Here is a 16,337-nt window from a genome sequence, read left to right on the forward strand (position 1 = left end):
GGAGCAACAGAGGATGAGAGGTGACTTGATAGAGGTGTATAAGATGATGAGAGGCATTGATCGTGTGGATAGTCAGAGGCTTTTTCCCAGGGCTCAAATGGCTAACATGAGAGGGCACAGTTTTAAGGTGCTTGGAAGTCGGTACAGAGGAGATGTCAGGGGTAAGTTTTTTTTAATTAATGCAGAGTGGTGAATACATGGAATTGGCTGCCGTCTGCGGTGGTGCAGGCAGATACAATAGGGTCTTTTAAGAGACTCCTGGAGAGGTACATGGAACTCAGAAAAATAGAGGGCTATGGGTAACCCTAGGTAATTTCTAAGGTAAGGACAGGTTCAGTACAATTTTATGGGCTGAAGGTCCTGTGTTGTGCTGTAAGTTTTTTTTCTTTCTATGTTTTATTTGAATGCACGCAGTATACGGAATAAGGTAGATTAACTTGTAGCATAGTTATTGATTGGCAGGTATGATGTTGTGGGCATCACTGAATCATGACTGAAAGTAGATTATAGCTGAGATCTTAATGTTGCAGTTACACATTGCATCAGAAAAATAGGCAGGTAGGCAGAGGGGATGGGGTGGCTCTGTTGGTGAAAAAATGAAATCAAATCCTTAAAAAGAGGTGGACATAGGATCAGAAAGCATAGAATTGTTGTGGGCAGAGCTAAGAAACTGCAAGAGTGAAAAGACCCTGATGGGTGTTATATACAGAACCTCTGAACAGTAGCAAAGATGTGGTCTACAAATTAAAAAGGGAGACAGAAATGGATGTCAAAAGGGCAATGTTACAATAGTCATGGAGGATTTCAATACGCTGGTAGATTGGGAAAATCAAGTTGATGCTGTATCCTAAGAGGGGGAATTTCTAGAATGCCTACAAGACGGCTTTTTAGAGCTGCTCATGTTTTGAGCCCACCTGGGGATCAGCTATTCTAGATTGAGGTTTGTGCAATGAATTAGAATTGATTAGAAAGATTAAAAGTAAAGACACCCTCCGGGGCAATGATCATAATATGCTAAAATTCACCCTGCAGTTTCTGGGAGTGAGACAGACACACAGTAGATACATGCCAAGAGAGAAGTATTCTAAAGGCAGGATGTCTCAACTGTGCTCCAATATTCAAGATCATTAAGGGTGTGGTGACACAAGAGAAGACAATAGGGACATATTAATACCAATTTCAATGCCAGGCCAAATAAAGTGTCAGAAATTCAATAAGATGTGTGTACTGTCCTTAACCAGGCAAAAATTAAAGTAATAAAATTCTATATGAACATGGTTTAGGAATTACTTGCAAATGAAATTTTCAATGATTATAACTAGTTACATCTCACAAGATGCAGGATATTTAATGATGAGAAGAGTGAAAGCAATCAAGGAGAACCGAACCAGGATAAAACTCTTCAGCTTACTGAAAAGAAGAATTGATAAATGTAAAGAGTGCAAGTAAATAAAACAAAACATTGAGAAATCTCTTTTAAAGGGATAGAGGATTTTGAGGTTTATAACAATACAGGTTCGAATCTCACACTTGGGACAATTCACACTATGTATGATCTTAATTTCTCCATTTTGAAATAATTAAGTTACAATTTTTCAAAGAAAAAACAATGACACTGAATAAGCCATTTTTATGTTTCATAACAACAGATCACATTTCTGGATTAAGTGCATCAGCTAATGATGATAACATTATAGTTTTGAGGCTGAAATTAATACTAATGTCTTAAAGTGGACAACTATTATGAATCATTATGCATTAAAGAATTGTGATTTTGAACAACGAAGACCCGATCAAAATTAAAAGTGTGAAGAGATTTCATAATTTCTTTAAACAATTAGTGTTGATTATGTACATGATAAACTATGAAATACTTTCACCAAATTAAAGATTTCTATTTGTTTTCATTCAATAACAACCAGTACCTACAAAAATAATGCAACTAGCTCTCCTATGTATAATGTGAGCACTCAGAAGCTGCCAGCACATTCGAAGTCCTCTTTCTGTCAGCTTTGATTAAATATCTCCACCTGAGGTGCATTTCTCTTTGTTGCAAGTCAGCAGTTCCATGATGTACATTGTGTTATCATGGGAAATCAAGAGCCAAGTGTTTCCGCAACAAGTTATTAATCTTAATTCTTAATTCAGTATCAGGTTACAATACCCCCTTCAGATAAATAACTGCTACAATTCCTGAAATTTAGTTGCACTCACAGAAGTAGATTGTTTTTTATTAATAAAAAAACAAGATTAATCTGTCAACACAAGTCACTGCTAATTGCCATCAATCACAATTAGCTACAAAAGGAATAGGTGGAATAACTGAAGATCACATCTAATTTTTGTTACTCTTTAGTAGACTGCTGGGTAACCACATGCATCCTGAAGAATGCTCTTTAAAATTATAAACTTTATGTACCTGGTGTTCCTATTTCTGCAACACACACCAAATTTCCAAATGCAAATCAGTCCAAATCCAGTGGGGGGAAAAAAAATCAGTAATCCATTCCTCCTGCAGGCAGGTAATGGCAGTGCCTCCAAACAGTTTGAAAGAAATTTGCACCCACATAAAATGTTTGAGATTGTGTCCTCAAAATACCCCCATACTCATATTACACAAACTTATTACATCAAGGAATGATACCTTCAAGCTTGCTGTGCTCATACGACACAAAATTATTATACAGGTGGCCCCCGTTTTTCAAATGTTTGCTTTACGACAGCTCGCTGTTACGAAAGATCTACATACGTACCTGTTTTCACTAACCAAAGAGGATTTTTGCTTTTATGAGAAAAATGTGTGTTTACCCCGAGAAAGTCTACCATGACCGTGAAGCCTTGTGTGGGCAGTCGTGTGCGCATGTGTGTATGTGCATAGGCATGTACGTGCCGATTTCTTTTTCTCCAAATCGATTTTGGCTCACTGTCTTCCCAATTTTGATAAGTGAAACTACAATGTACATACAATATTTCTACTTTATATAGGCTGTATATTTATCATAACCTTCCTGCTTTTACTACATGTTCGTGTTATTTTAGGTTTTATGTGTTATTTGGTTTGATTTGGTAAGTTATTTTTTGGGTCTGGGAACGCTCAAAAATTTTCCCATATAAATTCGCCTAATTGCTTCTTTGCTTTACGCCATTTCGGCTTACATAGGAACGCTCTACCTTCGGATAGTGGGGGAAACCTGTATAAAGGAATGAGAGGAATGGAAATAGAAGCAAACAATAACGACTCACTCACAGGAAACAATTCCAAGAAAATTATTCTTTTCCATGGAACTCAAAGCCCATCAATGAGAAACAAAGATTTTCTCCCTGAGCAGCACACACATAAAATGATGGAGCAACTATGGACGGAAATAAAGAGTCAATATTTCAATCCAAGACCCTTGTTGAAAGGTCTCAGCCCAAAATGTTAAATGTTTATTTTCCTCCATAGATGCTGCCTGCCCTGCTGGGTTCCTCCAGCCTCCTTTGTGTGTTGCTCCAGATTTCCAACATCTCCATGATTTCTTGTGTCTCCCGCCACAGCACTTTCAGATACGCTGTTGCCTGACACAGATCAAGAAGAAAGTAGTGAGCTGAAGGAGATTATATCTATGGAAATTCCTCCAACATAACTTTTAAAAATTTGCACTTCTTAAGATGAAACTTCATTGTCATCCTCAAATTTAGTTGGTTCACAGCTTCATTTATGAGGTTTTAAAAGCTGGAATTCCCTGAATCACACATCTGCTCTCTCTTTTCTCCTTTCAGATTTTCCTTAAAGCCTACCTCTTTGATCTAGCATTTGTAAATCCTGTCCTTGTAGCTCAAGTTGTTCAGCCTTAATTTCTCTTTGATAATATTTCTGTGAAACACTAGCCAGACATTTTTGTTACATTAAAAGACACTATTTCAATAAAGTTTCACTTCTATATGTACCAGAAACAATTGTCACAGAATTTGTCATGGGATTGCAGTTAATTCAACTTCCAAAATAGTGATAAAAAGAAATATAACGACCTGCAAATCAGAACCATAATGTGCATAAAAGTTTTAAAGGTTTGCTTAATAAAAAGCTTAATTTGAGCAACAGCATATAAAATTATTACAATCAGATAAATGAAAATAGTAAATTATTATTTTAAAGGAGTATCAGGTACATCTGTCAAAACTCTTTGATACAAGGTACTTTTTGAAATTTTCACGATTTCACAATAAGGCTAGAGCTTCTTGAAACCCACCATTCCATATTGATTTAACGCACAAAGGAGCTGGAGGAACTCGGCAGGTCAGGTTTACATTTCAGGTCCAGGCCCTTCTACGGGGCTGGCTACTGTTTTGAATTTTTTTTATAGAAAATATAGAAAAGTTGGTTGTTCTCAAAATCCTGATTTGCTTATACCTTCGAAGATGCTAGTAAGACTTTCTACATCATCTTGAATGCGCAGTTGTAATATTTCCTCAAGCAGAGAGTGACGGTGGTTCTCCTCATCAATGCCCATTTGTTCCAACTTTCCTTCAGTCAATCTCAACAAAGCACGTCCTGTTGGTATAAATAAACGTTACTCATAAGACTATAAGAAAGAGGAAAAGGAGTAAACTACTAGTGTCTGCTCAGTCATTCAGTAAGATAATGGTTCATCTAATTTTCCTCACCCACTTTCCCACCCTCTACCACAAGCCTCAATTCCATTTTTGATCAAAATGGATCCATCCCAGCTTTGAATATATTCAAAGATTCCGTTTTCTACAACTTATTGTATTCAAAAGAACCATAACCCTTTGAGAGGAGATATTCTGAAATGGGCAACACTTTATGATAATAACTTCTGGTAGCCACTACTTATCTACACTGGTGTCAATTTCCAGTGACTGATTAACCTACCGGCAAGCCTTTGGAATCAGGAAGAAAAACAGAGCATGCAGTCATTGTTGGATCATGCAAACTCTTCTCAAACAGCACCCAAGGGCAGGATTGAACCTGGGTCATTGGAGCTGTGTGGTAATAGTACTGACTGCTGTGCTATCATGCCATCCACATCAAACACATCAATACCAGAGATTCTTCCAGATTCCTCCCCCCCATCCCACTCTCCCACTATAGTCCCAAAGTTCCGATGCTAATTGCAATTTTAAAAGGAAATCTAAAAGAATTAGCCAATAATTATTAGCTTCATGTTCCAATGTACAAATCAACCTGGATTCTGAGATGTATACTGACCTTTTACAGCCATCTTTTTTTTTAAAATGAGAAACTTAACTTCTGGCAAGAAAAATAATACAAGTAAAGGACGAAATTCACTTTCCACCTGTGGTAAAATAAAATTACACAATCTGTATGCCAACACATTTCAGAGAATGATGATGCAATTTCAACAAAGCAAGCGATGAACTTTAGACCTTTCCACTTTAAAGAACTCCAATTATATAGATCATTCAGTTACAGGCTGAAAGCTGAAAAACAAGTTAAATTCTGCCAAGTGTCAACAAGACATATTACCCGGAGAACAGTTTATAAGGGTCTACAATTGCTATAAAGTGTCAGTTGTCAGCTCTAGTTGTGATTCAGAACAGCAAAGCATATCAGGTTAAATTGCTTAACTTCTACACGGCCTTCATCTCAATGTAGTTCCTTCTTCTGAAATAGTTTATCATTCATACAGCAGTATAGGTCAGACAGGGTGTTAATCATAGATAAATATCCTTTAAGAGCTCATTTTGCAGTGACATTGCATGAACTTCGTGAACACCATATGCTACATAGCAACCCTACCTAAATTACTCATTTTCAGACCCAACTCTTTAAATGCTTATACAGAGACAGTTTTCCACATATTTATTCTACACCCCCATGATACTGCTCAATAACTTTTAATCTTATGAAAATAAAAAATGTACTGCAATTATTATTACATGATGCACCTTTAAGACTACATTCTCAAATTACCTGAGTTAAGATTAAAGAGATCTGTTAGTCAAGTCGTCACTTTTTATTGTCATTTCGACCATAACTGCTGGTACAGTACACAGTAAAAACCAGATGTTTTTCAGGACCATGGTTAAAGGCTGTTATGAAGTTTTATGCATCCCAGATTATAAACAATGACATCTGTCTATGTCTCCATAATTCTTGAATCTGTTGCTTAAAATCTTTCTCCTTCCCAATTGCCAAAATGTTTCTTGGAACTTACTTCTTTGACTAAAGTCCTATTGTAATGTCCAATACAAAGTCCACCTTTTCGAGTTTTCTGGTCACCCCTTTACAGAAAGCATGTCCAGGTTTTGCAAAAGGGGCCAGAAGAGATTTACAAAGTGTTGCCTGTATTAGAGGGTATGAGCTACAGAGAAAGGTTACACAAATGTGGGTTGTATTCTCAAGGTTGAGGGAGAAATTCATAAATTTATGAGAGACATGGATAGGGTAGAATCTTCATGCATTGAAGGTAAGAAAAAAGCAGTATAAAGGAAATTTGTGGGGGGGATTTATCCTTTCAGAGTGCTATTTGCCAGGAATGTGCTGCAGGTAATGAAAACAGATACAATAGTGGTGTTTAGATAAACAGATGAGTATGCAGGAAATGGAGGGATGTGGATTATGTGTAGGCAGAAGATATTTAGTTTAATTTGGAATTTGTGTTCAATGCAGACACTGTGGGCCAAAGTTCCAGTTGCTGTACTGTTCTAAAGAAAGTGTTCTGTATAAAAAAAGCTTATGAGAACATGTCCAAAATAAATGCTTATAGAGGCTTGCAGTCTGCCATTTTGATTTATGGCTACTTCTTCCAAAATTATTCACCTGCCATAGGCTTAGCAACATCAGGTTTCCAGCTGATGCTCCACACTACTGCCCAGCATTCCTGAGGCAAGCTTATCTCCTCACTCACTTCACAAGATGGAGAACTTCACTGACAAGAGCAATGTGATGATGTTGTCAAATTTAACTGGATTATAGTAAAATTAAGTTTAACCTAATCTTAGAAAAGAACAAAGTAAAAATATTTATTTGGAAGAGAGTTACTTCTCAGTAAAGGGAAAATAATCCAGTCCAGCTAATCAACTTGAGTTCTTACGAAGGCATGTGGCTGAGCATTTTGTATCTTTCTTCACGGAAAGGATGTCATAATAAATTTTACAATAAAGGAAATGTTAGTTCAGAAATCAGATGGGATGAAACGGATGCTACTTTCAAGGCTGAAATGGTCATTTACCCATTATGGATGGGATGTGTCCCTGCTGCAAATGGCAAGAATGGAAATCAATTCTATCATTCCACAATTACCGGGTTTTTTAAAAAGAAACGACTGTCTTCCATGAGGGCTGGGGAGTTTAAACTATTGTGACATTGTTCAATTCAACTGGAAGGAAATGTGTAATGGTGTCCACAGTTCTTATCAATATACAGTATGGTATTAGTAGAACTTGGGTTTATGGCACCTCAATGGGATATGAAGAACACTAAATACTCGACATCCCTGCATGTATGCAACTGATGCTCCCACAATGCTCAGGAGTAGTTGCAACTACAACTACGCCAGTCTTCTGAACTTCACTCACCAAAATTCTGAACTGCTTCCACAAACTGCAGATGCACTTTCAAAGACTCTACAGCGCATGCTCTCATATTTTTTGTTCATCTTCTTTTGCACGTTGGTTGTTTCTTAGTCATCATTTATGCTTAGTATTTTTTCATAAATTCTATGTATTTATTTTCCTATATACGCCCACAAGAAAATAAATCACAAGGTAATATATGGTAACATAGAACATAAAAATTTACAGCACAATACAGGTATTTTGGCCCATAATGTTGTGCCGACCTAGACACTGCCTAGAATTTCTCTAGCGCATAGCCCTCTATTTTTCTAAGCTCTCAGAGGCTCTTAAGAGACCCTATTGTATCTGCTTCCACCATCATTGCTGGCAGTGCATTCCACGCACTCACCACTCTCTATGTGAAAAACTTGCTCCTGACATCCCCTCGGTACCTATTTCCAAGCACCTTAAAACTATGCCCCATCAGCCACTTCAGCCCTAGGAAAAACCCTCTGGCTAGCCACACGATCAATGCCCACATCATCAACTATACCTCTATCAGGACACCTCATCCTCCGTCGCTTCAAGGAGAAAGGGCCGAGTTCACTCAACCTATTCTCATAAGGTACGCCCTCCAATCCAGGCAACATCCTTGTAAATCTCCTCTGCACTCTCTCTATAGTATCCACATCCTTCCTGTAGTGAGGTGACCAGAACTGAACACAGTACTCCAAGTGGGATCTGACCATGGTCTTATATAGCTACAACATTACCTCATGGCTCTTGAACTCAGTCCCGCGGTTGATGAATGTCAACACACTATATGCCTTCTTAACAACACTGTCAAACTGCTCAGCAGCTTTGAGTGTCCTATCAACACGGGCCCCAAGATCTCTCAGATCCTCCACACCGCCATGAGTCTTACCATTTATATTATATTCTGTCTTCAAGTTGGACCTACAAAAATAAACCACTTTACACTTAACTGGGTTGAAATCCATCTGCCACTTCTCAGCCCAGCTCTGCATCTATGTCCCGCTGTAACCTCTGACAGTCCTCCACACTATCCAAAACACCCTCAACCTTTGTGTCATCAGCAAAGTTACTAACCCACCCTTCTACTTCTTCAAAAAGGTCATTTATAAAAATCACAGAGAGGAGGGGTCCCAGAACAGATCTCTGAGGGACACCACTGGTCACCGACCTACATGCAGAATACAAACCATCTACAACCACTTTTTGCCTTCTGTGGGCAAGCAAATTGCGGATCCACAAAGCAAGGTCTCCTTAGGATCCCATGCCTCCTTACTCTCTGAAGGAACCTTTCATGGGGAATTTTATAAAATGCCTTACAGAAATCCATATACACTACATCCACTGCTCTACCTTCAAAGTGTTTTGTTACATCCTCATAGAATTCAATCAGGTTCATAAGGCACAACCTGCCCTTGACAAAGCCATGCTGGCTACCCTTAATCAGATGATGTCTCTCCAAATGCTCATAAATCCTGCCTCTCAGGATCTTCTCCAACAATTTGCCCACCACTGAAGTCAGACCCACTGGTCTATAATTTCCTGGGTTATCTCTACTCACTTTCTTGAGCAAGGGAACAACATTCGCAACCCTCCAATCCTCTGATACTTCTCCCATCCCTAGAGATGACACGAAGATCATCGTAAGAGGCTCAGCAATCTCCTCCCTCGCTTCCCCCAGTTGCCTGGGATACATCTCATCCTGTCCCAGTGACTTATCTAACTTAATGCTTTTCAAAAGCTCCAGCACATCCTCTTTCTTAATGTCTATATGCTCAGGCATTTCAGTCCGCTGTAAGTCATCCCCACAATTGCCAAGGTCTTTTTCCCTGGTGAATACTGAAGCAAAGTTTTCATTAAGTACCTTCGTGACCTTCTGCAACTCCATGTGCACATTTCTACTATCACACCTGATTGGTCCTATTCTCACAGGGCTCATCCTCTTGCTCTTCACATACTTGTGGAATGGCCTTCGAGTTATCCTTAAATCTGCTCACCCAGGCCTTCTCATGGCCCCTTCTGCTTCTCCTAATTCCATTTTTAAGCTCCTTCCTAACAACTTTATAATTTTCTAGAGCTCTAACAGTACCTAGTTTCTTGAACCTTTCGTAAGCTTTTCTTTTCTTCTTGACTAGATTTTCTACATACTTTGTACACCATGGTTCTTTAACTCTACCATCCTTTCCCTGCCTCAATGGAACATACCTATGCAGAACACCATGCAAATATCCCCTCAACATTTGCCACATTCCTGCTGTGCACTTCCCTGAGAACATCTGCTCCCAATTTATGCTCCCAAGTTCCTGCCTAATAGCATCATATTTTCCCCTACCCCAATTAAATGTTTTCACAAATTGTCTGCTCCTATCCCTCTCCAGCACTATGATGAAGGAGATAGAGTCATTGTCACTACCTCCAAAATACTCTCCCACTGAGAGGTCTGACACCTCTCATTTCCCAATACCAGATCAAGTACATCCTCTCCTCTAGTAGGCTTATCTACATATTGCATCAGGAAACCTTCCTGAACATATCTAACAAACTCCACCCCATCTAAACCCCTTGCACTAAGGGAATACCAATCAATATTAGGGAAGTTAAAATCTCCCATCACAACAACCCTATTATTATTCCACTGTTCCAGAATCTGCCTCCTTATCTGCTCCTTAATATCCCCATTACTATTGGATGGTCTATACAAAACACCCAGTAGAGTTATTGCTCCTTTCCTGTTTCTGACTTCCACCCCCACTGACTCATTAGACCATCCCTCCATGACTTCCACCTTTTCTGCAGCCACGACACTGTCCCTAAATAGCAATGCCGTGCCCTCACCTCTTTTGCTTCCCTCTCTGTTCTTTTTGAAACATCTACAGCCTGGCACACTCAGTAGTCATTCCTGCTCCTGAGACATCCAAGTCTCCATAATGGCCACAATGTCACAGTTCCACGTATTGATCCATGCTCTAAGTTCATCCACCTTGCTTATGATACTCCTTGCAGTGAAATAGACATATCTCAAACCATCAGGCTGACTGCATCTTTACTCTAGCATCTGCCGATCCTTGCCCACAAACTCTGTACACAATGTCTCTACTTGTGTTCCAACCTCCCCATCCTCTGCCTCTTCACTTTGGTTCCCACCCCCCTAAAATATCTAGTTTAAACCCTCCCTAATAGCATTAGCAAGCATCCCCACCAGGATATTGGACCCCCTCGGATTCAAGTGCAACTCGTCCTTTTTATACATACTTTGATAATAAATCTCCTTTGATTTTTGACTTAAATGTTGCAGAAAATAAAATGAAACAGTTGAAAACAGAAAGCTCATGAGAAGCCAAAAAAAAAAATTCACGCAACAAGAAACTTGCAATAATGCACTGAACAGTGAGGAGGGTCGCAGCAGACCTGGAGAACACGGACAGATGGTGAAAAGAACAGACACGTGGCAAAATAGAGTCATGTATCTTCATTTCTTTCTATATTCACAGTCTGATAGGTGAAATAATACATTATTGTCAAAAATGCAAAGCATTTCTCTTCATAAAGAAATATGAAATATGATTTACTTCAATAAAAATGTTAGGAAAAGAGATGCAGATCAAACAATACAATTCTAAAGATTATTTAGGGTCAGGGACATTCGGAAGGTGCAAGTATACAAATCTTTGAAGGTGAAGGATATGCTGAACATACATGCCTGGATTAATAAATAGCAAACTTTAGAAATGGAGGCCTTTGTGAATAAGAGAACAAAAGGCAAGAAAGGCATGTTAAGTTCCACAGATTCCAGTTGGAATCCAGATGGAGTATTTGATTTTCAGCAACATGTTTCAGGAAGAATGTAGATGCTTAACACAGCTTTCCAAATCAGCAATATCTTTTTCTTAAAGAAATGGAATAAATACATCAAAAGAAAAGTAAAAGCTCAGCTGCAAGAGATAAACAGGAGGGCAAGCTGAACTGAATTCAGCGAGCTGAAATCATGGGTGACTTTAACTTCCCTAATATTGATTGGCACTTGATTAGTTCCAAGGGTTTAGATAGGGCAGAGTTTGTTAAGTGTGTCCGGGACGGATTCCTGTCACAGTATGTTGACAGGGTGACTAGGGGGAATGACATACTAGATCTAGTATTATGTAACGAACTGGGTCAGGTCACAGATCTGTCAGTGGGTGAGCATCTGGGGGACAGTGATCACCGCTCCCTGACCTTTAGCATTATCATGGAAAAGGACAGGATCAGAGAGGACAGGAAAATTTTTAATTGAGGAAGGGCAAATTATGAGGCTATAAGGCTAGAACTTGCGGGTGTGAATTGGGATGATGTTTTTGCAGGGAAATGTACTATGGACATGTGGTCGATGTTTAAGGATCTCTTGCAGGATGTTAGGGATAAATTTGTCCCGGTGAAGAAGATAAAGAATGGTAGGGTGAAGGAACCATGGGTGACAAGTGAAGTGGAAAATCTAGTCAGGTGGAAGAAGGCAGCATACATGAGGTTTAGGAAGCAAGGGTCAGATGGGTCTATTGAGGAATATAGGGTAGCAAGAAAGGAGCTTAAGAAGAGGCTAAGAAGAGCAAGAGTGGGGCATGAGAAGGCCTTGGCAAGTAAGGTAATGGAAAACCCCAAGGCATTCTTCAATTACGTGAGAACAAAAGGATGACAGGAGTGAAGGTAGGGCCGATTAGAGATAAAAGTGGGAAGATGTGCCTGGAGGCTGTGGAAGTGAGCGAGGTCCTCAATGAATACTTCTCTTCAGTATTCACCAATGAGAGGGAACTTGATGATGGTGAGGACAATATGAGTGAGGTTGATGTTCTGGAGCATGTTGATATTAAGGGAGGGGAGGTGTTAGAGTTGTTAAAATACATTAGGACAGATAAGTCCCTGGGGCCTGAAGGAATATTCCCCAGGCTGTCCATAAGGCAAGGGAAGAGATTGCTGAACCTCTGGCTAGGATCTTTATGTCCTTGTTGTCCAAGGGAACGGTACCGGAGGATTGGAGGGAGGCGAATGTTGTTCCCTTGTTCAAAAAAGGTAGTAGGGATAGTCCAGGTAATTATAGACCAGTGAGCCTTACGTCTGTGGTGGGAATGCTGTTTGAAAAGATTCTTAGAGATAGGATCAATGGGCATTTAGAGAATCATGGTCTGATCAGGGACAGTCAGCATGGCTTTGTGAAGGGAAGATCGTGCCTAACAAGCCCGATAGAGTTCTTTGAGGAGGTGACCAGGCATATAGATGAGGGTAGTGTAGTGGATGTGATCTACATAGATTTTAGTAAGGCATTTGACAAGGTTCCACATGGTAGGCTTATTCAGAAAGGCATAGGTTTCCAGGGAAATTTGGCCAGATAGATTCAGAATTGGCTTCCCTGCAGAAAGCAGAGGATCATGGTGGAGGGAGTACATTCAGATTGGAGGGTTGTGACTAGTGGTGTCCCACAAGGATCTGTTCTGGGACCTCTACATTTTGTGATTTTTATTAACGACCTGGATGTGGGGGGTAGAAGGGTGGGTTGGCAAGTTTGCAGACGACACAAAGGTTGGTGGTGTTGTAGATAGTGTAGAGGATTGTCGAAGATTGCAGAGAGACATTGATAGGATGCAGAAGTGGGCTGAGCAGTGGCAGATGGAGTTCAACCCGGAGAAGTGTGAGGTGGTACACTTTGGAAGGACAAACTCCAAGGTAGAGTACAAAGTAAATGACAGGATATTTGGGAGTGTGGAGGAGCAGAGGGATCTGGGGGTACATGTCCACAGATCCCTGAAAGTTGCCTCACAGGTAGATAGGGTAGTTAAGAAAGCTTATGGAGTGTTAGCTTTCATAAGTCGAGGGTTAGAGTTTAATAGACATGATGTAATGACGCAGCTCTATAAAACTCTAGTTAGGTCACACTTGGAGTACTGTGTCCAGTTCTGGTCACCTCAGTATAGGAAGGATGTGGAAGCATTGGAAAGGGTACAGAGGAGATTTACCAGGATGCTGCCTGGTTTAGAGAGTATGGATTATGATCAGAGATTAAGGGAGCTAGGGCTTTATTCTTTAGAGAGAAGGAGGATGAGAGGAGACATGATAGAGGTGTACAAGATATTAAGAGGAATAGACAGAGTGGACAGCCAGCACCTCTTCCCCAGGGCACCACTGCTCAGTACAAGAGGACACGGCTTTAAGTTAAGGGGAGGGAAGTTCAAGGGGGACATTAGAGGAAGGTTTTTCACTCAGAGAGTGGTTGGTGCGTGGAATGCACTGCCTGAGTCAGTGGTGGAGGCAGGTACACTAGTGAAGTTTAAGAGAATACTAGACAGGTATATGGAGGAATTTAAGGTGGGGGGTTATATGGGAGGCAGGGTTTGAGGGTCGGCACAACATTGTGGGCCGAAGGGCCTGTAATGTGCTGTACTATTCTATGTTCTATGTTCTATGAATTGTTCTTTCAAATAACCCACAGAGACATAGAAGATTGTATGACCTTCTCCTTTTCCATATCCAAGGTGGGACTCAATCTACTCTCTAAATCAGACATCACTCATTACATTTCAGCTTGTCTCCTTACTTACAGTTAGACAAACTAAGTTGAAGAGGTCAAGGAACTATTCCCTAAAGCAGGTTAAAGGCATAAAAGAAGTTGAGAACTTCTGCTCTAAAGGAAAATGTGGCCTTCGTATTGGCCAAGCTTCATAACCCAACGTGCAACACTTCAAAAATCAGGCAGTAGACTGAACAACCTGCAGGAATGGTCATTCATAGATAGGTAAAAGCACAAGGATAAGAAAATGAACTGGAAATCTGAAAAGAAAAACACAAAATGTAGTGGAAACATCTGCTAGCAGAGCTATAGCTAATAAACAATAGTCTGACATAGTCCACATGCTCCACAGATGAACACAAGGCCAGCGAGATGGTGTCTGCTGTGGACCTGTTTTGGCAGTATGGGAATCGCAGTGGGTCCAGCTTGTCTACTAAAAATTCGGATTTGAAAACTGCACTTGGTGTGTGGGTAAATACAGATTTTAATTTTGATTTTTTTCCATTTTGTTATACAATTCATTTATATAAGTTTATATCGTAAAGTTGCAATGCCTCTGTACTCAACTCAGTTATAAGATTTTACCAAGCAATATCCACAAATAAAAAGCTAACAATATTCACATCAAATAGGCACATTGTTAAAATGGATTCACCGAATGATTGACCGAATGATCAGACTTTAAAATATTACTGACAGGATTTTTTTTTTAAATATCCAGTCGTATATATGCACATGCTTAAATCTTTCATGGGTTCATACCGCTCAACTTTTTAAAGATTTGAAAGCTTCAGCAAGCCAGTGCAAGCACTTGATATTGCTGCCTCAGCAACATCTGAAATAATCAAATATTTAACTGACTCAATTACATGTTCCAGATTTTCTTCCAATTAAAAACAAAATAGATGAGGCTAACAGTAGACATCACTGTTGCAGGATAAGCTGGGCTAACTTCTAGGATCAGGATATGTGTTAAAACATGTAAATCTAGAAGTTACTGTCGGAAACACCCTGCTATCTTATTCCTCACCGATAAACTCAGTGTAACACTTACCCAAAAGGCTGGTATATGTCTAGGGGAGAAAGGAGATCCAGCTACTCACCAACCCACCTCCCGTTCGCGCAGGTGCTGTGAGAATCGAGTTTATGCCTCGCGCCCGCCAACAGTATCAAACCCACAACAAATACCATTATGAAATACACTTTAAAGAGTTTACTAAAATTAAGAGTATTAGGCAATACTATATATATATATATATATATATATATATAAGAAAAAAAACAAAAGGCGCCAACTTATCAAAGTTCAGTCTGTTTAGTGCACTCGTTGGAGCTCAACCATCGAACCATTCGACCCTTTGTCGCTTGCCTCCGACTTCCACGTCTTCCACCCCGGACTCCCCGGCGGTCTTCCCAGCGCTCGTCCACCACCCTTGGCGTCTTTCTCCCGACTTCCCTGACACCAAAAACCCGCGAAAACCCCTCCCCCAAGTTCCCAGCCTCACAAGACACAATAACATTCCCCATTGATTAACAAATGAATACAATTACCATATCAGCCATTCTAAAGCGAAACAACGGCGAGAGAAACACTTATCCGACAAAGAAGCATTCCTACTCGTAACAAACCAAAGAAGCCATTTTGAGTAACATACACAGGACATTGTACATCAGCATCAAAATAGTTGCCATCTTCCAGATGCCACTGGTGCAACATGGCAATGCTTTACGGGTAGCTTACAAATCTTCTAAATACGTTTCTTCTGAACTCCTCTCATTGCAAGCTTTAGCCCGTAATTTCCCTTTAAGTTACCTACTTTCAAAGTCTTAGCGAACTAGCGATTTCACGAAAGACTCAGGAGGACTTGGCTCTCAAGAATGACACTTTTAAGCAGATGGAGGGACATTGCCTCAGCCAGGAGAGAGGGAGGAGCAGAGGTCTGCAAGCCAAACTAAAACATTGGGGTATTAAAAAATCCCTCTGCCCAGTATCTTGTTAGAAAATGCACACAGTCACTGGAGAACAAAACTGAGGACCTAAGGTTGCTGTTAACAGAGGAAAATGAGCAATTGCTGAGTTCTGTGTTGTACAGAGACATGGATGACCTCAGATATACCAGGTACAAATGGAAGACCGAAGGGCTCCTCAATATACCGGATGGGCCAAACTGCTAATTTGGAGAAGGGAAGAGGTGGCAGTTCATGATAAACTCTTCATGGCATTGAGAGTTCTGTCACACTCTTGTTA

The 16,337-nt window shown here is 40.1% G+C and overlaps 1 protein-coding gene across 10 annotated transcripts in view; it reads right to left on the reverse strand.

Annotated features, from left to right (window-relative positions):
- LOC132400595 (sterile alpha motif domain-containing protein 12-like) overlaps positions 1-16,337 on the reverse strand; it is a 74,595-nt gene that overhangs the window by 14,731 nt on the left and 43,527 nt on the right. For 9 of the 10 annotated variants that reach the window (XR_009514303.1, XR_009514304.1, XM_059981694.1 and 6 more), the window contains exon 4: positions 4,394-4,534. Coding sequence is in view for 8 of the 10 variants with exons in the window: in XM_059981694.1 (XP_059837677.1) it covers positions 4,394-4,534 (141 nt within the window). In the remaining 2 variants the exon portion in view is untranslated. Of the gene's footprint in view, positions 1-4,393; positions 4,535-5,212; positions 5,301-16,337 lie in introns of all 10 variants that reach the window. The other variant, XM_059981695.1, reaches the window with a different exon arrangement.

The sequence above is a fragment of the Hypanus sabinus genome, chromosome 10, assembly GCF_030144855.1.
Source record: "Hypanus sabinus isolate sHypSab1 chromosome 10, sHypSab1.hap1, whole genome shotgun sequence".
Classification (NCBI taxonomy): Eukaryota; Metazoa; Chordata; class Chondrichthyes; order Myliobatiformes; family Dasyatidae; genus Hypanus; species Hypanus sabinus.